This window comes from Sander vitreus, chromosome 16, assembly GCF_031162955.1.
Source record: "Sander vitreus isolate 19-12246 chromosome 16, sanVit1, whole genome shotgun sequence".
Classification (NCBI taxonomy): domain Eukaryota; kingdom Metazoa; phylum Chordata; class Actinopteri; order Perciformes; family Percidae; genus Sander; species Sander vitreus.
Genome location: NC_135870.1, coordinates 30,319,425 through 30,344,293, shown reverse-complemented (window position 1 = coordinate 30,344,293; position 24,869 = coordinate 30,319,425). Strand labels below are relative to the sequence as shown.

At 43.4% G+C, this 24,869-nt stretch overlaps 1 protein-coding gene across 5 annotated transcripts; it reads left to right on the top strand.

Annotated features, from left to right (window-relative positions):
- On the top strand, window positions 1-24,869 carry sptlc1 (serine palmitoyltransferase, long chain base subunit 1). Of its 5 annotated transcripts, none has more exons than XM_078272028.1 (15): window positions 1-87; window positions 2,361-2,468; window positions 2,624-2,718; window positions 3,596-3,689; window positions 3,816-3,888; window positions 5,068-5,200; window positions 10,781-10,910; window positions 11,900-11,989; window positions 13,130-13,237; window positions 13,770-13,865; window positions 15,377-15,473; window positions 15,609-15,663; window positions 18,123-18,240; window positions 19,230-19,303; window positions 23,306-24,869. In XM_078272028.1, exons 1-15 carry the CDS (start codon window positions 34-36, stop codon window positions 23,397-23,399), a joined length of 1,419 nt encoding a protein of 472 aa, XP_078128154.1. In that variant the 5' UTR covers window positions 1-33; the 3' UTR covers window positions 23,400-24,869. The 5 variants fall into 5 exon arrangements, with proteins under 5 accessions (XP_078128154.1, XP_078128155.1, XP_078128156.1 ...); XM_078272029.1 differs by lacking the exon at window positions 23,306-24,869 and adding an exon at window positions 19,453-20,049; XM_078272030.1 differs by lacking the exon at window positions 19,230-19,303.

The window sequence follows — 24,869 nt, the reverse complement described above, 5'->3', positions numbered from 1 at the left end:
CATCACTGATGACGTTATAGAAGGAAGATAAACATGGCGTCCGGGCAGCAGTGGGTGTTGGTGGAAATGGTGCAAGCGTTTTATGAGGTAAGTTTCTCCTCTCTACAGCTCTGTCGGGTACAACGTGGCGTTTACACGTAGATGTGTCGTATGGTCAGCTACTCGGTGATGTTTTTACTCTAGTCCGAGAGGCTGGTTATTGAAAACTTCCCAGTCAGGAAGTGTCCGTGGCTCGGGGAAGGCGGGGCCGTGGCCGGAACCCGACCAGTCAGAAGATGCATGGAAGATTCTAAGCTTCGTCTGGAGCTAGCTAGCCACGAAAGTAGAGCATATACATGACACTGGTTGTCCGAGTTATAAGGTTGAAGCCAAGATAAATAGTAAAGTTCTATATGTATTTTTGTTATTGTACAGAAATACATTTAAGGATGTTTTGTGTCTGTGCAGTTAGACAATGTCCTGTTGTATAGTAACACTTTTCTAGCTTAGACCATAACTTTACAGCATTTGAGCTATCATGTCACCTGACCTTCATTTAGCCTATAAGCCATAATATCATTCAATATTTAAGCAGTGTGTGAGTTATGTATTGTACAGAGTTTGGTTTAGTGACAACATTCTACTATATTCATAAAATACAACAACATTAGACTGTCGGGGATGACTCGGTGCTCTCTCTCAGTCTTACAGCCATTTACCAAGACGGAGTCAAGCGTTTACTATCCCACGTTAAGAAATATTAGAAAACTACCAAATTGAGTCAAATGATTAACAACAAACTTCAGGAACCAGATCAGGTGGAATGTATCAGACACCACATTATAGAAGACAAGTTGTATGACATTATAGATTCACAGTAAAAGATGAGCAATATGTCCACATTCTGTATGGGCGTTATTGTGTAAAGGCTGGTCAATATTACTGAAGGAATTACTGTGAAAGTGAATGGACTATGCATTGTTGTTGTTCACTGGGTGTGTCATCAGAATCAAATTCTCTTACTGCTCCCAGATGAGCCTCATCTAATGCATTGTGGGAGAGGAGAATGCGAAGAAAGAAAGACGGTTGGTTTTAGTCGTGTTCCACTTGAAACTAGGGATTGACCGATACTGGTTTTTCAAGGTCGATTATTATTAGTATTATTAGTTTAGGCAAACCGATAACTGATATTTGGAACAGATATGCATTTATAGAGAAGAATTAAGATTTTGGAATGTTACAAACTCCAACACAAGACTTTGTTTAAATGCTTTAAGCAATTATTTAATGAATTAGAAACTTTGAACATAATACCCAGAGAGTCACATAGTGTTGTGGGGGGGGGGGGACATGAAGTCAGACTCAGTGGTGAGTGAATCTGAAGCAGAGGGACAGACACAGAGCTGTAGAGGAGCCAAAGTAGTACTATGTTCCATAATGACCTACCTTTAATAGATGCATTATGGCTGGAAGAGGTTTTTCTAAAAGGAACCTCACAGTCCCTGTTTACAACAGCTCTGGTGATCCGAGTCTGTCTGTATTTAATAAACTCTTGCAGTGGTGGTGGCGCCAAGCCATGTAGTACTTTTCTAAATTAAGCACATTGAGGAAAAGTTAAAAAAAATTATTATATTATAAATTTTTCTAAGATCTTGCAATGATGATAAGAAAAAGGTTTTTTATCTAGAGTTTTGAGTGCCTTTTTGTACAAAAGCTCAACTATTCCCAGTACCTTTTTCCTTTTGAGTTTACAGATATTTCTGTTAATCCAAAAAATTTAAATATGGAATAACACCTGTGAAAATTCATTACAGAAAATTCCTTCATAACAGGATATTGGCCCGTATTTCTACGGACTTTTCTAACAGTGTACGTGAGCCGTCTCTGTGTAACGTAGAGTTCTTCCTGCGTGTCTCTACGACGTGTAACGTTAGACAGCCAATCACAGACATTATTAGATCTTGGTAGAAGCATGCTGCATGCTGATTGGCTCACTGACGCTGATGAGATTTACTCTTTACTTAGGTATTGAAATTGGGTATTGGATGACATTTTTTGATACACATTTCAAAATAATACATTTTATTTTATTTTTTTAAAGATTATTTTTGGGCATTTTCAGGCCCTTATTATTGACAGGACAGCTTAGACTTGAAGGGGGAGAGAGAGGGGGAATGACATGCAGCAAAGGCTGCGGCGAGGACTGAGCCTCTATATGGGCGTGCGCTCTACCAGGTGTCTACCCAGGTGCCCAAAATAATACATTTTAAAGCTGTAATTGCAATACAGTGAAGCCGTCATATTTTTGCTGATCAGAATCTCTCACCGGCCCAGGCCTAAGTCTGACACCCAAATGATCCTGGTGTCCCTGTCTCCCTCAGGCTCCTGCCTATCACCTGATCCTGGAGGGCATCCTCATCCTGTGGATCATCAGACTTCTGTTCTCCAAGACCTACAAGCTTCATGAGACCTACAGACTCACAGAGAAGGTAAGCTGAGCTGAGCTGAGTGTGTTCGTGTGTGTTCGTGTGTGTTCGTGTGTGTTCGTGTGTGTTCGTGTGTGTTCGTGTGTGTTCGTGTGTGTTCGTGTGTGTGTTCGTGTGTGTGTTTGTGTTCATGTCTGTCCCATGGCTCCCTGTTCCAGGAAAAGGAGGACCTGATTGAGGAGTGGCAGCCGGAGCCTCTCGTTCCTCCCGTATCCAAAGACCATCCCTCCCTCAGTTATGATGTTGTCACAGGGTAAAACACTCAGACACCCACCCACAAACACATTACTAACAAGATCTTCTCCTGGTGGCTAGGCCCGTTACTGTTATTACATAACTATTTTCTAATTGTCTTTTTTTTTTAAATAATCGCGGTTTCTTTGTTTAACCGAAATTGCTAACATGAGCTAGTACTCCAGTGCTGTACTTGAGGTACTTGTACTTTACTTGAGTCTTTTCTTTTCATGCCACTTTCTACTTCTACTCCGCTACATTTCAGAGAGAAATATTGGACTTTTTACTCAATAAAACTACTACTTACTACATTCATCTGTTACAGCTTCAGTTACTAGTTACTTTACACATTAAGATTCCTGCATACAAAACACATGTAGTTTATAAAATACATAAAATATATATATATATATATATATATATAACATACATAATATAACGGCCTACAAGTCCAGCTGAGATGATCAGACCATTAAACACACAACTGGTTGGATCCTTTACTCTTTCTACAATGGGAGGAGAGTTCTTTACTTTTAATACTTTTAACTACATTTTCCTGACTTAAGTAACATTTTTAATGCAGGACTTTTACTTGTGGTATTTTTACACTGTGGTATTAGTACTTTTAAATAAGTAAAGGATCTGAATACTTCTTCCATTAAATGTTTCAGTTCTCATCGGGCCAAATGAACCAAATACTCCGATACTTTCAGTCACGCTCGGTGTCTGTTTGCCACTTTCTTTCTTTTCTTTCCAACATCAACCGTACCAAAGTCCCTGCATGTGTAGCCAATTCACAACAATCCATGTGACGTTTTATACAGTCACTAGATGCTGTTTTGTGCTCTGAACGTTACAGTAAGATAAGCATTAAAACACACTGTTTTCCATTACAGACCTCCCAGCCACAACATCATAATCAATGGGAAAGAGTGCATTAACTTTGCATCATTTAACTTCCTGGGCCTCCTCGACAACGAGCGGGTTAAGGTCAGTGTTTATTCTCGAAGCCGTCACTACCTGTAGTTGTACTGTTTTACATGTTTCCTTCCTTTCGACATGCTGTCAGTGTGCGATTGGAACTCTGAATAAATCATTTTCTTCTCGTCATTACAGCAAAAAGCTTTGGCATCGCTGAAGAAATATGGAGTGGGCACATGTGGTCCAAGGGGCTTCTATGGAACCTTTGGTGAGTGAAAAGCTATTTTCAGGCTACATTTACATTGCTATGTTTTGGATCTCCGTGTACCAATTATTTTTATCTCCAGTAGAAGAACTAATCTGTGTTAAAACTAACACGCCCAAACCTCATATCTCATCATCATTCTGGTATACTGGGCATAAACAGGAGGCAGCGTGGAGACTCCGCCCACTGCTGGTAGTTGCCATGGTAATGTTAGTAGCTTTAGTCTCAGAGAAGGAGACGTCGTGACCGATAAGACCCAATCAGGAGGAGAAACGTTGGCGTCAGTGTCGGTGTTGCCAAAGGTCTCCGTTTGAAACACAACCTCCGCAGATTCAGAACCAAAACGGGTCAGAAGTGTTTCCTAATGTCTCCGCTTTAGGGGCTCAGAAACACCAGAGCAGGGGGAATGAGAGGGGGGAACACCAGAGCAGGGGGAATGAGAGGGGGAAACACCAGAGCAGGGGGGAATGAGAGGGGGGAAACGCCAGAGCAGGGGGAATGAGAGGGGGAAACAACAGAGCAGGGGGGATGAGAGGGGGGAACGCCAGAGCAGGGGGAATGAGAGGGGGAAACACCAGAGCAGGGGGAATGAGAGGGGGGAAACACCAGAGCAGGGGGAATGAGAGGGGGGAAACACCAGAGCAGGGGGAATGAGAGGGGGGAACAACAGAGCAGGGGGGATGAGAGGGGGGAACACCAGAGCAGGGGGAATGAGAGGGGGGAAACACCAGAGCAGGGGGGAATGAAGTCAGTTTTGTTTAACCCCAATATTGCTAACATGAGATAAGGTCTTAAGGCGTATGACTGGTAATCGTTGATTTTGTTTAGATATGAAAAATTGTAATTATATAATATATTTTTATTATTATAACAATTGTTAGTTGTTGGCACTTGAGCCTATACACGTTCATAGAAACATATATGACAAGGGGGGGACAGTTAGAAAACATGTTTTATGATAATAAAGAGGCGTGGTTTACTTCATAGGCTGTGTATTTGTTTTATTTCTAACCAAAAGATGTATCCTGGGATTCATTCAAATGTTTAATTTGTTTAAAAAATGTGTATTTGTATATTAATGAGTTTAAATTATATTGTTAAATCCTAATTATTTCTGAGATAATTAATTTTGAATTGTTCCAGCTGTAAACTCTGGTCTAACTTCTTAGCGTCTCCCCCCAGATGTTCACCTGGAGCTGGAGAGTCGTCTGGCCAACTTCATGAAGACAGAAGAGGCCATCATCTATTCCTACGGCTTTGCAACCATCGCCAGTGCAATCCCTGCCTACTCCAAGAGGGGTGACATCATCTTTGTGTATGTAATGTCTCTTCTAACCAGGGCTAGGTAGAACTCGAGTCTGGACTCAAGACGTTGTTCTATTGTGTCTGACTCGTCTTGGACCCGTTGGTATCTGGACTAGACTTGTCTCGGACTCAGCCGTTGGACTGGCCAAATATTCTCTTGGTCTCGACCGAGTCCAGCACTATATGCTTTTGTTCTAAAGTAACTTTCTCCTTCAAAACAAACCCATTGATAAAATATTAGTTTAATTTAAAATCCATCTAGAACGGGCGTTGCCTGGGATACGCCTGGCTGCGTTATTGACCTCAATCATCAGACATCAGTCAGTTTGATTTTGGCCACAGACACAACGTCAGAGAGTTCTTTGTACTCTGATTCTTCAGGACAAGTGATAAGTTCAAGAATGGGAACATATCAGTTTTTTAGAGACACCTGTGTTGCTTGTTATTTGTTACATTTTCCGTCGGTGTTCCAAGTTAAATTGCTCTATTTAAAGTAAATAATATGGCCTAATTTATCCTACAGTGTTGTTACTTTTTCCATCCATCCATCCATCTTCATCCGCTTATCCGGGGTCGGGTCGCGGGGGTAGCAGCTCAGGGGGCATCCTTACCAGATGCCCGAACCACCTCAACTGGCTCCTTTCGACGCAAAGGAGCAGCGGCTCTACTCCGAGCTCCTCACGGATAACTGAGCTTCTCACCCTATCTCTAAGGGAGACGCCAGCTACCCTCCTGAGGAAACCCATTTTGGCCGCTTGTACCCTGGATCTTGTTCTTTCGGTCATGACCCAGCCTTCATGACCATAGGTGAGGGTAGGAACAAAAACTGACCGGTAGATTGAGAGCTTTGCCTTCTGGCTCAGCTCTCTTTTCGTCACAACGGTGCGATAAATTGAATGTAATACCGCACCTGCTGTGCCGATTCTCCGACCAATCTCCCGCTCCATTGTCCCCTCACTCGCGAACAAGACCCCAAGGTACTTGAACTCCTTCACTTGGGGTAAGGACTCATTCCCTACCTGGAGAAGGCACTCCATCGGTTTCCTGCTGAGAACCATGGCCTCCGATTTAGAGGTGCTGATCCTCATCCCAGCCGCTTCACACTCGGCTGCGAACCGATCCAGTGAGTGCTGAAGGTCACAGGCCGATGATGCCATCAGGACCACATCATCTGCAAAAAGCAGCGATGAGATCCCCAGCCCACCGAACTGCAACCCCTCTCCACCCCGACTACGCCTCGATATCCTGTCCATAAATACTACAAACAGGATTGGTGACAAAGCGCAGCCCTGGCGGAGGCCAACTCTCACCTGAAACGAGTCCGACTTACTGCCGAGAACCCGGACACAGCTCTCGCTTTGGTCGTACAGAGATTGGATGGCCCTGAGAAGGGACCCCCTCACCCCGTACTCCCGCAGCACCTCCCACAGTATCTCCCGGGGCACCCGGTCATACGCCTTCTCCAGATCCACAAAACACATGTAGACTGGTTGGGCATACTCCCAGGCTCCCTCCAGGATCCTTGCGAGAGTAAAGATCTGGTCCGTTGTTCCACGACCAGGACGGAATCCGCATTGTTCCTCTTCAACCTGAGATTCGACTATCGACCGAACCCTCCTTTCCAGCACCTTGGAGTAGACTTTACCGGGGAGGCTGAGAAGTGTGATACCCCTGTAATTGGCACACACCCTCTGGTCCCCCTTTTTAAAAAGGGGAACCACCACCCCGGTCTGCCACTCCTTAGGCACCGTCCCAGACTTCCACGCAATGTTGAAGAGGCGTGTCAACCGAGACAACCCCTCCAGGTCGAGCCAGGCTGAAGAAGAGAGACTAGGTGGAGTCAGGCTGAGGAGGAGAGACTAGTTTGAGTCAGGCTGAAGAGGAGAGACTAGGTGGAGTCAGGCTGAGGAGGAGAGACTAGGTGGAGTCAGGCTGAGGAGGAGAGACTAGGTCAGGCTGAGGAGGAGAGACTAGGTCAGGCTGAGGAGGAGAGACTAGGTCGAGTCAGACTGAGGAGGAGAGACTAGGTGGAGTCAGGCTGAGGAGGAGAGACTAGGTCAGGCTGAGGAGGAGAGACTAGGTGGAGTCAGACTGAGGAGGAGAGACTAGGTCAGGCTGAGGAGGAGAGACTAGGTGGAGTCAGGCTGAGGAGGAGAGACTAGGTCAGGCTGAGGAGGAGAGACTAGGTGGAGTCAGGCTGAGGAGGAGAGACTAGGTGGAGTCAGGCTGAGGAGGAGAGACTAGGTGGAGCCAGGCTGAGGAGGAGAGACTAGGTCAGGCTGAGGAGGAGAGACTAGGTCAGGCTGAGGAGGAGAGACTAGGTCAGGCTGAGGAGGAGAGACTAGGTCGAGTCAGGCTGAGGAGGAGAGACTAGGTCAGGCTGAGGAGGAGAGACTAGGTCAGGCTGAGGAGGAGAGACTAGGTCAGGCTGAGGAGGAGAGACTAGGTCGAGTCAGACTGAGGAGGAGAGACTAGGTCGAGTCAGGCTGAGGAGGAGAGACTAGGTCAGGCTGAGGAGGAGAGACTAGGTCGAGTCAGGCTGAGGAGGAGAGACTAGGTCGAGTCAGGCTGAGGATGAGAGACTAGGTGGAGTCAGGCTGAGGAGGAAAGACTAGGTGGAGTCAGGCTGAGGAGGAGAGACTAGGTCAGGCTGAGGAGGAGAGACTGGGTGGAGTCAAGCTGAGGAGGAGAGACTAGGTGGAGTCAGGCTGAGGAGGAAAGACTAGGTCAGGCTCAGGAGGAGAGACTAGGTGGAGTCAGGCTGAGGAGGAGAGACTAGGTCAGGCTGAGGAGGAGAGACTAGGTCAGGCTGAGGAGGAGAGACTAGGTCAGGCTGAGGAGGAGAGGCTGAGGAGGAGAGACTAGGTCAGGCTGAGGAGGAGAGACTAGGTCAGACTGAGGAGGAGAGACTAGGTCAGGCTGAGGAGGAGAGACTAGGTCGAGTCAGGCTGAGGAGGAGAGACTAGGTCAGGCTGAGGAGGAGAGACTAGGTCAGGCTGAGGAGGAGAGACTAGGTGGAGTCAGACTGAGGAGGAGAGACTAGGTGGAGTCAGACTGAGGAGGAGAGACTAGGTCAGGCTGAGGAGGAGAGACTAGGTGGAGTCAGACTGAGGAGGAGAGACTAGGTCAGGCTGAGGAGGAGAGACTAGGTCAGGCTGAGGAGGAGAGACTAGGTGGAGTCAGGCTGAGGAGGAGAGACTAGGTGAGCCAGGCTGAGGAGGAGAGACTAGGTCAGGCTGAGGAGGAGAGACTAGGTCAGGCTGAGGAGGAGAGACTAGGTGGACTCAGACTGAGGAGGAGAGACTAGGTCAGGCTGAGGAGGAGAGACTAGGTCGAGTCAGGCTGAGGAGGAGAGACTAGGTCAGGCTGAGGAGGAGAGACTAGGTGGAGTCAGGCTGAGGAGGAGAGACTAGGTCGAGTCAGAGGAGGAGAGACTAGGTCAGGCTGAGGAGGAGAGACTAGGTCAGGCTGAGGAGGAGAGACTAGGTCGAGTCAGGCTGAGGAGGAGAGACTAGGTCAGGCTGAGGAGGAGAGACTAGGTCGAGTCAGGCTGAGGAGGAGAGACTAGGTGGAGTCAGGCTGAGGAGGAGAGACTAGGTGGAGTCAGAGGAGGAGAGACTAGGTCGAGTCAGGCTGAGGAGGAGAGACTAGGTCAGGCTGAGGAGGAGAGACTAGGTGGAGTCAGAGGAGGAGAGACTAGGTCGAGTCAGGCTGAAGTAATTCAGATAGATGAGCGTCCACGTCTTTCCTCAAAAGACCGCGAGGTCGATCACAGATTTACTGATGCCAAAACAGAGAATACGCATTGTTCATACTTTATACAGTGAGCAGCAGCTTCTTATGGAAGTATGATAACGTGAAACACATTATTTATAAAAAAGACGATCGTACACCGACTGAATGTGTAAGCAGCCTAAACATATACATTAACTGACTACTGCTCTGAATTGAAACCATCATAATCATTCCATTCAAGGATTAGGATACTAATCATTTGCACAAAATAACAGTTGTACTCTTTGCCTTAAAAGTAAGCAGAAGATAATGTTCCTCAGGAAATTTACCATGAAGATCAATTTTCTACAACGCTAGAATATGATGTATGAATATCTCTTTCACTCTGTTCCTCCCTCTCTCTCATGGGCTAAAATATAGATGTCCTAAGTCATAATAACTTCCACTGCTTGCTTTTAATGCAAAGTGTACAACTGTTGGTTTTTGCAAATGACAAGTGACTGAATGGTTTCAGTTAAGAGCAGTAGTTCATAAATGTATATTTTTAGACTATCATTCAGTCTGTCCGCTATTATCCGCGTTTTTTTAAATTTTTTTTTAGAGGCTGAGTTTCCTTCTCTACATATTATATGCTTTGCTCCCTTGTATATATGGACATAGAAAATAAAGACACTGACGGAATTGGACTCTAAAATCTAGAAACTATAAAGATAATTAAGTGATAAATTCCATGCACACTGTAAACATGACAGTTATCCCCCCCCCCAACAAAATATAAGGTCAGAAACCATTGAGGTGTCCTCTCCTTGTTGTAACATTAATGTACAGTAGCCTACATCACTAGATAGTTATTGGTTCAGTGAACTAAGACTATAATTTCGGAGGATTGTACCATTAGGATATGTTCTTAAAATTGTACAGTCCTCCCAAATTATAGTCCCAGTTTACTGGACAACACACATTGTGTGCTAAGATACAATGCACATGGAAGAGGAACAAACATGATCTTATTGTTAAAGAATTAAAAATAAAATTACATAATACTACTAAAATAATCCAAGGTGCATTGGTCAACTATAGAAATGTACAGCATTATATGTATCGCCCTTAGTAACAGACTTCATTTAGAACACATTTGAAATGTTATCAGCCTTTTCTAATTATCTCAACAACTGCCGTAATATATTCACCAACAATATGAACAGCAGTCTTCATACAGCAATATAACCGTAACAATGACTGTCACATGAATAATTATAAAAAAATAAATAATGGTCACAACTTTAAATCATAACAGTTCTTAAATGAACAGCAATATGCACCTGTTGTTGTATTTTAATGCAGGCTGATAACAGTAGGGTCAAACCACTGCTGGGGGATCAGAAAAGGCTCCAGGATTAAATAATCCTGGCTGTTAGCCTGGTCGGGAGCAGGCTAGCTGTTAGCCTGGTCAACGAGAAAATCCCGGCTTGATCCCTTATCTTGGTTTTGTGAAACAGGCCCCTGGTCTTGGACTTGTCTTGGACTCAACAAAAATGGTCTTGACTACAGCCCTGCTGCTAACACGTACTGAGCAATATTAAGCCAGGATTCAGTGATCAGACTGAAAAAGCACCCTATACCCAAGTCTTTTTCTTTTGAAACGTTTTGTCACTGCGTTGTTGGAGGGAGCTCCACTGTAATTGTTGTGGTGAATAAAGACTTAAAACTACAGTTATTGTCGGGCTTAGTTCCCCGAAGGTTCACACAGAAAACCATACCTAGCATCTCAAGCCTGCGTGTGTTTATATGTTGTTGGTCCGTTGGGTTTAGTGTGCCACGGTTGAGTGCTTTCACTTTTGTGTTGTGTGTTCAGGGACGAAGCCGCCTGCTTCTCCATCCAGAAGGGTCTCCAGGCATCCCGCAGCTTCATCAAATACTTCAAGCACAACGACATGGAGGATCTGGAGAGGCTGCTCAAGGAGCAGGAGCTGGAGGACCACAAGGTTAGGACAGAGTTATTCAAAATAATAATTTATACTATTTATCCCGCAAGGGAAATTTCAATGCTTGTGTCACTCTGTTGTTAGAAAACACATTACACACAGACTCAGTAGCTTTAAGGTGCTTACACACCAACCAGACGGCCGACCGTCGGCAGTAAAGCCAGTCGGACTGATCAGTCGGGTCCCCGAGGTCCAAAAAGCGCACGCTCTGCACGTGCGCGAAACGTAATACGTCTCCATAGCAGCGGGCGGCGCTTCTCTGTATTGTTTCTCAGAAAATGAAAACCGGCAGCTGATAGGACGAACGTGTCACGTGGGTCTTTTTTCTCCGGAAATTCAAAGCCAGACTGTCATGGTGGCTTGTTCAGAATACGATCTCATATTGGACTAAAATAGTTCACCGAAATGGGTTTCTGAAAACATTTTAAGAGAGAAATAGGCCGTGCAGTTGCAGATTTTCGTCAGATTTTGAGAGGCTCATCCGCTCGCCATTTTTGGGTGAGTCCCGACTGCCCTGTCTCCGACTGAGCATGTTGGGTCGTCCAAAATGAAGGCCGACGGCTCCTCGGACGGACGATGGCACGGAACACACCGAACAGACTCGAGTCACCGACCTCGCCAGACGATAATCGGCTCTGTGTGTCAGCGCCCTTACATGCACTAATGGAGAGCTGTCAGAGTGAGGGAGCTGCAGCTGTCAATGGACAGGTTTGGGGTTCGGTGCCTTGCTCAAGAGCACCTTGGCAGTGCCCAGGAGGTGATCTGACACCTCTCCAGCTACCAGTCCACCACCATACTTGGGTCCATATGGGGACTTGAACCAGCGGTACCCAACCCAACTCCCTACTGACTGAGCTTCTGACCCCTTCGAATGTGATCATGTGACTTACAAATGTAGCAAATGGTATTTTTATAATCCTGCTTTCACTCCGTCTTTAATGAACGCCATATGTCTTACACAAGTCTCCCACACTTTATTTCTGCTGCAGAATCCTCGCAAAGCTCGAGTGACCCGGAAGTTCATTGTAGTGGAGGGGCTGTACATCAACACTGCAGACATCTGTCCTCTCCCAGAACTGGTACATACGATAGCCTTGATTGTCATTGTACATGGTAACATACGACGACATTTTGAGAGCTCTTCTGTTAGTAATAGTAGTAGTAGTAAATGTAGGGCTGGGCAATATATGGATATTATATCCCCATCGATATATGAGTCTAGATATCGTCTTAAATTTGAGAATTTGTGATATGACACAAGTTGTCTTTTTTCCTAGTTTTAAAGGCTGCATTACAGTTAACCCACCTGTTACCGTATGCTGGTAAAATATGCAAGAGGCTGGTAGAGCTGGAACAATTTTAAATGTTGCTGTACAATTGATTGTGTCAGAAATAATTGCGATTAACAATATAATCGTCTTTTTCAGTCAAATTTACAAATATTTATTTATTTATTACTTTTTTAAACAAATTAAAATTTTGAATAAATCCCAGGATACATATTTTGGTTCTATATCACTGTCATGTGACCCAGATAATATAATAACACAAATACACAGCCTATGAAGTAAACCACCTTTATTATCATAAAACATGTTTTCTAACTATATCCCCTCTTGTCATATTTGTTGCTATGAACATGTATAGGCTCAAGTGCCAACAACTAACAATTGTTATAATAATAATAATAATAATAACAATGTATAGTCCGACCAATAATCACTTATATAACAAAATCAACATGACCAGTCATACTCCTTAAGACCTTAGCTCATGTTAGCAATTCATTACTGTTAAACAAAGAAACTGTGATTATTTTAAAAAATTAAGACAATTTTGTAATATTAGTTACAGGTCTAAAGGCTGGTAGTTTTGTTTCACTCACCAGCCAGAAAACAATGGTCATCTATTGAGTGGCTGGTAAGATTTGAACATTCCCTAACCATTTGGCTGGTGGACAAAAAAGTGAATTTTGCAGCCCGCGTTGTCAGCTAACGGTCAACGCTCAGTTAACGGCGGTCGGCTAACCATCAGAAAAAAACAACGCAATAAGAAGCATCCCTACTTAAAGCTGTACAGCATTAGAACTATAGATCCCAGAGTGTCCTTGGCTAAACTGCTGCTGCATTACTTGCAAATGTATTTGAAGTGGCATGATGATGATATTTCTGCATGCCTCTGCTCTGTTGCCCATGCATTGTGTTGCTGTAACCTTACAGCTGAAGCTCAAGTACAAGTACAAGGTGCGGATCTTTCTGGAGGAGAGCATGTCTTTTGGTGTGTTGGGAGAACACGGCCGAGGAGTCACAGAACACTTCGGGGTCAATGTGAGTACGCTTAACTTTAAATGCAGAAATACTAAATATTGACAGAGTCAAAGGCTAGCACCAGAATAACCCTCTGAGGACAAAAGACACACTGGCGCGTCCAAACCATGTTTGACAAAACTCCTGCTCAAAAAGCGATATTACAAAATTTCATTTCAAGCACCGTGAATTTAAGAAGAAATGTGAAAATGCCCTAAGACCTCAGAGGGTTAAAAGTGTAACACTATCTGTATAAAACAAAACCATTTTATCCCAGTGTTATTGTCTTTAAAATGTTTTATTTCTCTCCATTTCTCTGGTGTGCTGATGTGAAATAAGTTAAATTCATTGTTTCCAATAATGTATTATAAGAATGGATGATTATAGATAATAGATTTCATTTAGTAAACGTTTAAATAAAAACCAAAAAAGATGACGAAGTGACCCTGGGATCCTGGTACACTTCATCGATATTCCACATCTGAAGACATTTTGGGCATATTTGTGTCTCATGTGTGTAATAATAACATGGTACCATTTCTGCTGTACGCAGGTAGACGACATTGACCTGATCAGTGCCAACATGGAGAACGCCGTGGCATCCATCGGAGGCTTCTGCTGCGGACGCTCCTTTGTCATCGACCACCAGGTAAATACAACACCATCTGATTGATACGAGTTGAACTGAAAGGGAACCGGAGAGCGCAAATCTCCCAACAAGTCATGCCCTCTCTCACATCGTTAATGCAGGGGGTATTTTCCCAGTCGAGACCTAATTTTTCCCATTTCCGACATGACACATGAATGCAGCACAAATGCCCTATCTTGCAATGTAATTGAAAGTGAAAAATGACTCATGTATCCGCCCCATAATTCGGATCCGCTGTAAAATGTAATGGGTTCTTCCTCGGGCTATCCTTCACCCTTACACCAAGTTTCAGGAAAATCGGGCCAGTAGTTTTTCTATAATCCTGTTGACAGACAGACAGACAGACGGACAAACCAGACATAATAAATATTGAGTCATGAACTGGCTCACGGTTCAGACAAAGAAGGAAGATCACACAAAAGGGTGGTGGTGTGAACACTCCATGACATCAGTGATGTTTGAGTGGAGGAAAATAGTGTATGAAGATGTTGCATGCTGAAAGAAAGACAAAACAAACCTGCCTGTACTGACTCGACAGATGAGTCAGTCCCTCCGACCACAATCTATGCCATTTTCAAGAGAATTGATTGGTCAGTAAGCAGTGCTTCATAACATAACCTGCTCCTGAGCAGATGAGCTGTTTAGCATACGTTACCAGGGTGATTTATGATATTCCCGGTAAAAAGTGAACACGCGTCGTAAGACGGAAAGCCTTGTCCCTGAAATTACCTCGCTAACCCCAACCCTGCTCCGTAGTCCAGGCTCAGGGACACATGGGGAGCCCTATCACTGCTCCACGTGAAGCTTTGACACACAGTCTGAGAGATTCTATCCTCAAATGGTCCATTCCACTGAACCACCACAAAGTCCATTCTGAGCACCCGTGTAACTAATAACATTAGTGATGGCTCCTTTTTATTAAAGTGAGCGAGTAAGCCATGCCACCTGGGTTTGACAAGTAAGAAAGTTTACTGTTGCAGGTGTATCTGATGGCGTGTTGCTGTGTCTTCAAAGTATAACAATGTTAATGTTGGGTCTCTCTCTCGCCCTCATGGTTTGATCCATAGCTGCTTTTCTAAAATACTGCATGGACTGTTTTTCTGCATCTCTAATTGTTGGTTCCTCATATTTTCCCTGGATGGCATCTAGATTTTTGTTCTATTACTTTTTAATGTGGTCCAACAGTAAACAAGACTTACTGAGGGAGTGGTCTCAAGCCTTTTCAAAAGTATCTAAAAACAGATTTAATGAGGTTTTCCAGGAGACAACAGCCCCGCTTGTAAAGCCAGAGCTACACAGGAATGTCTTCAAAACAACAAGGTTGATGCCTTGGTCCAGACCTTACTGTCCCTGTGTTCTTTTCTATTTTCTTTTCCATTTGTAGGTATTGGTTTTTACTGAAATATAAAATAAGAATATTTGGTTTCCGTTGATGTGTCAAAATCCCAACCCTAAAGACATTAACTGTGTGTCAATAACAAAGTCAGTTGAGTGTGTCTTGTGTTTGGCAGCGTCTTTCAGGCCAGGGCTACTGCTTCTCTGCCTCGCTGCCTCCCATGCTGGCTGCTGCTGCCATCGAGGCCCTCAACATCATGGAGGAGGATCCAGGTACACGCTCAGTCTGTGGCTTTCTTTGAGAGAGGCCTTTCCATTTCTGATTCTCGCTGATTAGACGTATCTTTTGAATAAGTTCTGTTTTCAGGCCGTTTCCCACGCATCCATCTGTCCTCATCTGTTTCGCAGATATATTCACGGTCCTGAGGGAAAAGTGCAAACATGTTTACACGGCGTTACAGGGGTAAGTTCACAGTCTGTCACTGTGGCTTGACTAAAGACCTCTATGTATGTTTGAATGTATCTAAACATTTAATATGATCTGTTGCTGGTGAAACTATTTCCTCACATTGAAGCTACCTCCTGTAAGGGAACACACGATTCTAGTTCCAAAAGGGGCTTTCTCCTCAGTCAGTAGTCCAAGTTTAGCAGCAGCAAACGGCTCTGCAGCTCTAAGTACAGGTGAAAACACATTGAGATCCGATCCCTCAGACCATATTCAGAGGTGGTCTGGGACACACCCTGTAGGCCACATTCTTATAGCAGTGAGAACAGGAATTAGGGCTGAACGATTTGGGGGAAAAAAATCTAATTGGGATTTTCCTGCCAAATATTGCGATTACAATTGGATTTTTTTTATTTTTATGTTGCTACATATTTCCCCTTCTACGTTCAATAAAGTATTAAAAACTAAATAAAAGATTCACTGACAATAGGTCATTTCTTTAAACAATCTGTGATATCTCACATTATTCCAGCATTTATCTTATGACAAAAACAGTAAATCTAATAATTAAAAGAGGAATAAGAAATGTTCTATCAAATGTTACACCAAACATTCAACTACGTTCAGCCCTAACAGGAACGTGTCCTGGGCCACATTAAAGTCCGTCGTCTCAACACCATTCATAGCAGGACAGTCAATACACATTAAAACACATATAGACACAACCCCCCTCCCCCTATTCCCCACCCCATTTACTCACCTCAATGAGTACAACTCACACACAACCAGCCTAAATGCAAATGATGTACGTGTTTATTTGCATATAGAGCGGGGAAGTGAGATCTGATCAGAAGTGTTTAGAGACTCATTCTGCTGCCAGGTGAAAACACACACACACACACACACACACACACCTAGGGCTGTCCACTTGGGATCGGATCATTCAGATGGGATTTAATTTAGCAATATCAGTGGCTTAATAATAATTACTATGGGTGGGGGGGAAAAATTCTTTTGGTGACCATTTTTAAAATCAATTCTTTTCCCTAGAATCAATGTTTTTTACTTATTTATTTTTTTAACGAATGATTCACCTAAATATTTCCGCTGACTGACTGACTACATCATATCCGAAGGCAGAAAATCCATCTTATGTTCTTCTTTACAACGTAAATAAATGACATGTGATGTCAGTCTTCAGATTTTTAGAAATGTCTCATGATATATTGTTTAATATAAGTGTTTTAACTTCTGTTTTTGTTAAAGAAGGAAAAGAAAATCCAGATACTCAACGCTATCAAATCCCAATACTTCTAGAATCACAATAAATGAAAATCACAAAACAAATCCAATCAGCACCCATGTATCTGGAAATACAGCATATGGTCCCAGCACTAATACTTACCAACCCCATCAGTGTTGCTCTAATAATACCGTAACAGTAGGTTTGAATCTGCACGTCGTCCCCCTCTCTCTCCTCTTACCTGTCTTCAAACTATCCTGTCAAATAAAGGCCATAAAAGCCCCAAAAAATCTTTAAAACAAAAAGCACACCCCGTCGTGTAATATTGGGATTATACGTACAATGGTTACCAACAAAATCAAAGATATAATCAAACTGTATTCATATTGTGGGGCAATTTGCTCACAAACTAAATAATGACAAAACAACCGAGAGGATGTCTGGTCTCTGTTCAGTCAGCCAGCTAACTTCAGCTAGCGGTAGCTTTGCTAGCTCAATCGGCTTGTAACTGAAATATTTGCCGAAAAAAACAACATTTTTCCATTGATAGATTGTAAACTACTATGTCTGCAAAGTTCACATGTAGGCTATTTTAAATAAAGATTAAATATAAAAATATGTTGGAGAGCTTCTGTGTTTATCACTGTGGTTCGTGATTCATTTTCACCTACCCTGTCTTGATCCTGCCGGTGGGTAGCTTGGCTTGTTAGCTGCTAGCTGTTAGCTGCTATCCGCTACCTGCCGTCCGTGATAAGCGTGTTCTGCCAGGCTTTTGTGAAGTTCATCACGCAGCAGTTCTGAGACTACAAATGAGACCAAGATGTAACTTATATTGCAGCCGATCAGCTTTGATGTGATTGGTGCCAGTCTCTCTCAGATTGTACCACAGACATAAAACCGATTTTTATTCGTCAGCTCTGGGGAAGTGCAAGTTTAACAATACTTGGCTTGAAAAAAAACTGCATTTAGGGCTCAGTTGATGTTGTGATAAAGGTCTTAAATCTCATTCATAATGGTCTTAAAAAGTCTTAAATTTGACTTAGTGAAACCTGCAGAAACTCTGTATTTGTTTCTGTATTTATTGTTTATTTCATATTAATGTTTAATATGTTTGTTTGTTTATGTATGCACCATTCACCAAGGTTAATTCCACATAAGTGTAACTTATTGTGGCAATAAACCCTCTGATCCTGATTCTGGTGATTTAGATTTTTTCCCCCCTGATGTATGACAGAACTCCGGGTCTGAAGTTAGTAGGAGTGCAGTTTGCCCCGGCGCTTCACTTACAGCTGGAGAGAAGTTCTGGCTCCCGAGACTCTGACACGCAGCTGCTCCGCACCATTGTAGAATATGTAAGTCTTACCGCAGTCCCACACCACATGATATTTAAAGATATTTCATTATGGACATACACAGAGGTTTCTAATAATGAGAAAGTCCAGATGTAGCATGACCAGGGCTGGGTACCCTGGGTGCCCAATTCAATACTTTTTAGGCACCGACCGAATTGCCTCTAGTATTGAGTATCAACATTTTAACACCTAAGGAATCTCATCAGCGTCAGTGAGCCAATCAGCATGCAGCATGCTTCTACCAAGCTCTAATGATGGCTGTGATTGGCTGTCTAACGTTACACGTCGTAGAGACACACAGGAAGAACTCTGTTACACAGAGACGGCTCACGTAGTAGGAGCTGATAAATATTAAAAAAAAAAAAGATTTGAGCCGTAATGTCATTTATTTTCGTTTTATAAAATTGGTATCGGAAAAAAAGCTGGGAGGAGGCCTCGGGGGAGACCCAGGACTAGGTGGAGGGATTATATCTCTAACCTGGCCTGGGAACGCCTCGGGATCCCCCAGTCGGAGCTGGTTAATGTGGCCCGGGAAAGGGAAGTTTGGGGTCCCCTGCTAGAGCTGCTACCCCCGCGACCCGACCCCGGATAAGCGGATGAAGATGGATGGATGGATGGTATCGGAAAAAAAGTATCATTTAGGAACCGGTATCATAGTCCCGGTGTTGGTATCGGTACTGGTATGGAATATTTTTGTGCCCTAAGCATGACAATATACATTTGAAAGTCTTGATTTTGTCGAGGCTCCTCATACCAAGTTCAGCTCTGTCACATGTTTATGCCGTTCATGTTACCGCAGCGTAACCATTCACGTGTTGTGTAGTTTTTAATCTCGACTATTTCGTGCTCCCAAATATACATTTGCTTAATCATTTTTGAACCCTGTGTCAAATGGTTGCCCTGAACTTCCCTGTGATTCAAATGGTTGACATATGATTCAGTGTTTGTTATTCAGCGGCTCACAGTGGTTTCCATGTCTTCCATATCAGTGTATGGAGAGGGGAGTGGCTCTGACCCTGGCTCGGTACCTGGAGAAAGAGGAGCGTTTCCTCCCCTCCCCCAGGTAAGAGGCTCTACTGTGCATTGGATGCAGTGCAACAGGATGTAATTGTGCTGAGTCTCACTTTCACCCCTGTATTACACCCACGTGATCTCCTTTCAGTCTAATATGCAGTGGTGGAATGTAAACTTAGTACCGGTTTATCTCACCAGACATCCGAAGGAGGCTAAGTTACCGTATGCTACACTGGAAATGAAAGGATGCATCTGTAACGTATTCTCTTATTGTAAATGAATGATTTTCTGTCTGACTGTATGACCTCCCGGTAACACTAACTCAGTAATCTACAGTGGGTAATACATAGGGGTGTGCAAAAAAAATGGATTCACATTCGCGATTCAAGCTCTACCGATTCAAAATCGATTCATATTTTATTTTTATTTTTTGGTTTTGTAATGGCGTGTATACTATTGTCCTGAAATGAGTTTAGCTCGCCATCGCCATAGATGGCGCTGCGTTGTATTCCCACTGACGTCTGGGCACTCTTGTCATAGTCAGAAGAAGAACCAATGCTCTAAACTCCTACTCTGAACCAAAAGCTCTTTTTATTTAACAGTTTTATTTTATACTTGAATTAAATGTATTAGCTTGGCACTACCGCGTTAGTCCAAAGGGGACGCCAGAATCACCACAGACTGAAAGTTACATATAGACACTTCAAGTAAAGGATCTGAATACTTCTTCCACCACTGCTAATATATTCAGTTTCAATTCAATTTTATTTATAGTTTCAAATCATAACAGCCGTTATCTCGAGACACTTTACAGATAGAGTAGTTCTAGACCACACTCTATCATTTACAGAGACAACTCCAACTCCAGTGAGTCCCCCAAGAGTAAGCATTTAGTGCGACAGTGGTGAGACCAGTAATGATTCATTGTTGTCCTTAATGAGAGACACTTCATCAACACACACACACACTGTACTATATTCTGACACACACACACACACACACACACACACACACACATCAACATGACATCAAGACTTCGTGTAAACATACACGCCGACTTTCTTGAGCCAAGTGGCGTGTTATCTGTATGCATTTTGAGCTATCCGCGTAGATACAGCGTAGATATACACGCGGTTGAGTTTGGGAAAAGAAGAACGGGGTTGGCTTTACACAAACGACAGAGCGAGGAAACGCCACACGCGGGACGCGATCCCTGGTCTCCGGTCTCCTGGGTGAAAGTCCCGTGTTGTTTGACCCATCCTCCACCCCGACCAACCTCCCTACGTGGATTTTCGCCCTTTCATACTACTCCCTACGGCATCAATTCACACGCAATCGCAAGGTAATGTAAGTCAATGGAGGCCAAACGGCGATGATAAAAAGCTAAAAGGCGAGTATGCGTCTTGATAACATACGAATTGGCGTGTCATACATACACCACTTCATGACATCAGTCTACACACACTGTACTTTATTCTGACTCACACACACACACACACACACACACACACACACACTGTACTTTATTCTAACTCACACACACCTTCTTGCTGCCACAAATACTCACTAGAACACCAAATGTGGATTAATCCGCCACTGAAAATAGTCCCCAACAAACTCACTGTTGTGTTTACTCCTGTTTGAGTAACGTTTGTTAAAAACTAGAGTGAGCAGCTGTTTGAGGAAACCACTGAACCCTTTTTATTTTTTTTATTTATTTATTATTTTTTTTTAAATCTTTTTAAATAAATAAAAGCACATATGTGTGAGCTGTTTTTCTTCAGTAGGAGCCAATGGGCTTGGAGCTGAGAGCCACAGACACTCAGTCACAATGTATTAATGGATTAACACATGGCAGCAGATTTCATCACAATAACAAAAATGGAGAACAACACAAGACTTATTCTTTAAGAGGAGGCAACTAACTGTTTTGTATATATGTGTGTGTGTGTGTGTGTGTGTAATTTATTTATAGAAAATGTGTTTTCAAGTATTCTGTCTGTTCAGTCAACCGATATTTACATCTGCTCAGAGCTGCAAATATTATAGATTAATGGATTAGTTGTCAATTGTTAAATTAATCTCCAACTATTTAGATAATCGGCTGAATCATTTTTTTAATGATAAAGCTAGTGTGAAGTCAGCTTGTTAAATGTGAATGTGTTGTAGTTTCTTCTCTCCTCTGGGACAGTAAACTGAAGATCTTTGAGTTGTGGACTAAACAAGACATTTGAGGACGTCATCTTGGGCTTTGGGGAACACTGATCCACATTTTTCACCATTTTCTGACATTTTAGAGACAAAACAACTAATGCATTCATCCAGAATGGACTATGGAGATGGAGGGCAGAGAGAGTAGAGGAGTATATATTCACCTAAAGGATTATTAGGAACACCATACTAATACCGTTTTGACCCCCTTTCGCCTTCAGAACTGCCTTAATGTGGCATTGATTCAACAAGGTGCTGGAAGCATTCTCTAGAAATGTTGGTATTGATAGGATAGCATCTTGCAGTTGATGGAGATCTGGTGACTGTGGGGGCCATTTTAGTACAGTGAAGTCATTGTCATGTTCAAGAAACCAATTTGAAATGATTCAAGCTTTGTGACATGGTGCATTGTCCTGCTGGAAGTAGCCATCAGAGGATGGATACATGGTGGTCATAAAAGGATGGACATGGTCAGAAACAGTGCTCAGGTAGGCTGTGGCATTTTAAACGATGCCCAATTGGTACTAAGGGGCCTAAAGTGCCCAAGAAAACCCTCTACACCATGACACCACCACCACCAGCCTGCCCAGTGGTAACGAGGCATGACGGATCATGTTCTCATTCTGTTTACACCAAATTCTGACTCTACCATCTGAATGTCTCAACAGAAATCGAGACTCATCAGACCAGGCAACATTTTTCCAGTCTTCAACTGTCCAATTTTGGTGAGCTGGTGCAAATTGTAGCCTCATGTTCCTATTGTTAGTGGAGATGAGTGGTACCCGGTGGGGTCTTCTGCTGCTGTAGCCCATCGGCCTCAAGGTTGTTGGTGTTGTGGCTTCACAAATGCTTTGCTGCACACCTCGGTTGTAACGAGTGGTTATTTGAGTCAAAGTTGATCTTCTATCAGCTGGAATCAATCGGCCCATTCTCCTCTGACCTCTAGCATCAACAAGGCATTTTCGCCCCCCAGGACTGCAGCATACTTGATGTTTTTCCATTTTTTTGTAAACCCTAGAAATGGTTGTGCGTTAAAATCCCAGTAACTGAGCAGATTGTGAAATACTCAGACCAGGCCGTTTGGCGCCAACAACCATGCCACGCTCAAAGTTGCTTAGATCACCTTTCTTTCCCATTCTGACATTCAGTTTGGAGTTCAGGAGATTGTCCTGACCAGGACCACCCCCCTAAATGCATTGAAGCAGCTGCCATGTGATTGGTTGATTAGATAATTGCATTAACGGGAAATTTAACAGGTGTTCCTAATAATCCTTGAATGTGAAAGTGTGGGAAGAGATGGTGCTCGTTCTCCAGTAAAATAGTCAGTGGAAACATGAGCGCTAAGACCTTGCTCATTCAGCTGTTGTCAAGGCTTCGTAATGATGTGCGTTAATGCAGAGCAGGAGGAAGACTATATATATTCAAAAGAATGTATTCCTCTTTTTTTATTATATTTACTGTTTTTTCCACAAGATAAATGCTGGAATAATGTTACACATAACAGATTGTTTACAGAAATGTCCTATTTTCAGTGGATCGATCATTGAGTTTCCCCCAGAAAAGTTGATTAGCCTGGCAAGTGTCTTTTTTTTTTTCGACGAGGGCAAGGTTGGGGCCAGTCCCAGAGCATTAATGAAGAGCCCAATTAGCCCTACTCTATCTGTAAAGTGTCCTGAGATCACTTCTGCAAGGACATGACACTATAAATCAAATAGAATCCACTGGGGGAAACTCGTAGGTTAGCGATGCCGCCGGCCTTGTGTGTGTGTGTGTGTGTGTGTGTGTGTGTGTGTGTGTGTGTGTGTGTGAGTGAGTGACCGCTCCGCCTGTGTGTCCACAGTATCAGGGTGGTGGTCACCATCGAGCAGACAGACCAGGACATCCAGAAGGCGGTGTCCTGTATCCAGGAGGCAGCATCAGCCACCCTCAAATGACTGACCACCTGGAGCACTCATCCCTGGGGCGTTAGCAGCCGTCCACTCGGGACAGCACTGGGAGGGGACACTCCCGACTCGACGTGTCATCATTATTGTTACTGATAATTACACGTTCTGTCTGCCAGCCTGGCCTTTGTTTGTCTCTTTTAATTCTCTGTCTCTCTCTTTTGTTCTCATCCATCATGTGTAGGGCTGGGTATCGTTCTAAAATATTCCATACCGATACCAATACCGTGACTTTGATACCGTGTCCTAAACTATACTTTGTGCCATACCAATTTTATAAAAAAGAAATAAAATGACAACATTTCACATTACGGCACAAATCTTTGTATTTATTTCTCAGCTCCGACTACGTGAGCGTCTCTGTGTAATGTAGAGTTCTTCCTGACATGTAACGTTAGACAGCCAATCACAGACATTATAAGATCTTGGTAGAAGCATGCTGCGTGCTGATTGGCTCACTGACACTGATGAGATTTACTCCTTAGGTATTTAAATTAGGTATTGAATGAGGAGGCATTTTTCAATACTCAATACTTTAGAGGCAATTCGGTCAGTACCTAAAAAGTACTGAGTTGGGTACCCAGCCTTTATCATGTGTCATAATCATACTGTGTGCACTACATGTTGTACATTGTTATGAATGTGAGAGTGGGCCTTCAGCAGGACTGTCTGCAGCATACTTCCTGCTGTGAACGATAATGCCCCCCGTCGCTAATAAAGAACCGAACCAACTGCAGTGAGAATGTCCACAGACCAAGTTACCTGTTGCTTTCTATGCACTGACCAAAGAGGAGACGCGTGCTTGTTGTTTTAAAGGTCCAGTGTGTAACGTGTTTAGTTGTTCATTATCTAAATCTGTGTTGCCCATTCACAAACTTGTCCTTTTTCATGAATATTTACCACCACCATCAATTCCAAGTATTCCTTTTGGCTTGAAATGTAACATTTGCGTTTGCATGAACTGGGGCAGACGCTCCATATTCATGCTCCATCTAGAAATACGTTAGCCGGTAAGGGACATACAGGACATACTGCTCCATCTTTCACGTTTTCGTTGTCACATGATGAACTCACAGCTGCTGCTAACGCTGCTAACTGGTATCGTAGCTTCCCGGCCCCCGGCAAGTTTGAAGAAGGAAACATGGAGGACCACACGTATTTAAAATCCAAATTTCAGGAACAGGAGTCTTCTTCTTCTTCGCCAAGAAAAAGGAGATTGAAAAGATCAAGAGAGCGGCTTCTTGAAGCGTGAAGGCTACCGTAGCTGTAATGCGTACTCTGAACTGCGTGGCATGAGAGAGTTGATTGTGATATATGATCTCAACACTAGATGGGAGAGATTCCTACACATTGGACCTTTAATGTTTGCAGTCGATTGGCTCATCAACTGTACATGAGGGTTGTGATGTTCTATGTCACTGATTGTTTTACCACAAATACACACCGAGATTTACACCTGGA

What these genes read in the sequence shown, in the direction of transcription:
- sptlc1 (XM_078272028.1), top strand. Translation starts at nt 34, where the DNA reads ATGGCGTCCGGGCAGCAGTGGGTGTTGGTGGAAATGGTGCAAGCGTTT. An exon ending in TGGTGCAAGCGTTTTATGAG is followed by an intron (nt 88 to 2,360) that starts GTAAGTTTCTCC and finishes TGTCTCCCTCAG; the next exon opens with GCTCCTGCCTATCACCTGAT. An exon ending in TCCGCACCATTGTAGAATAT is followed by an intron (nt 18,241 to 19,229) that starts GTAAGTCTTACC and finishes CTTCCATATCAG; the next exon opens with TGTATGGAGAGGGGAGTGGC.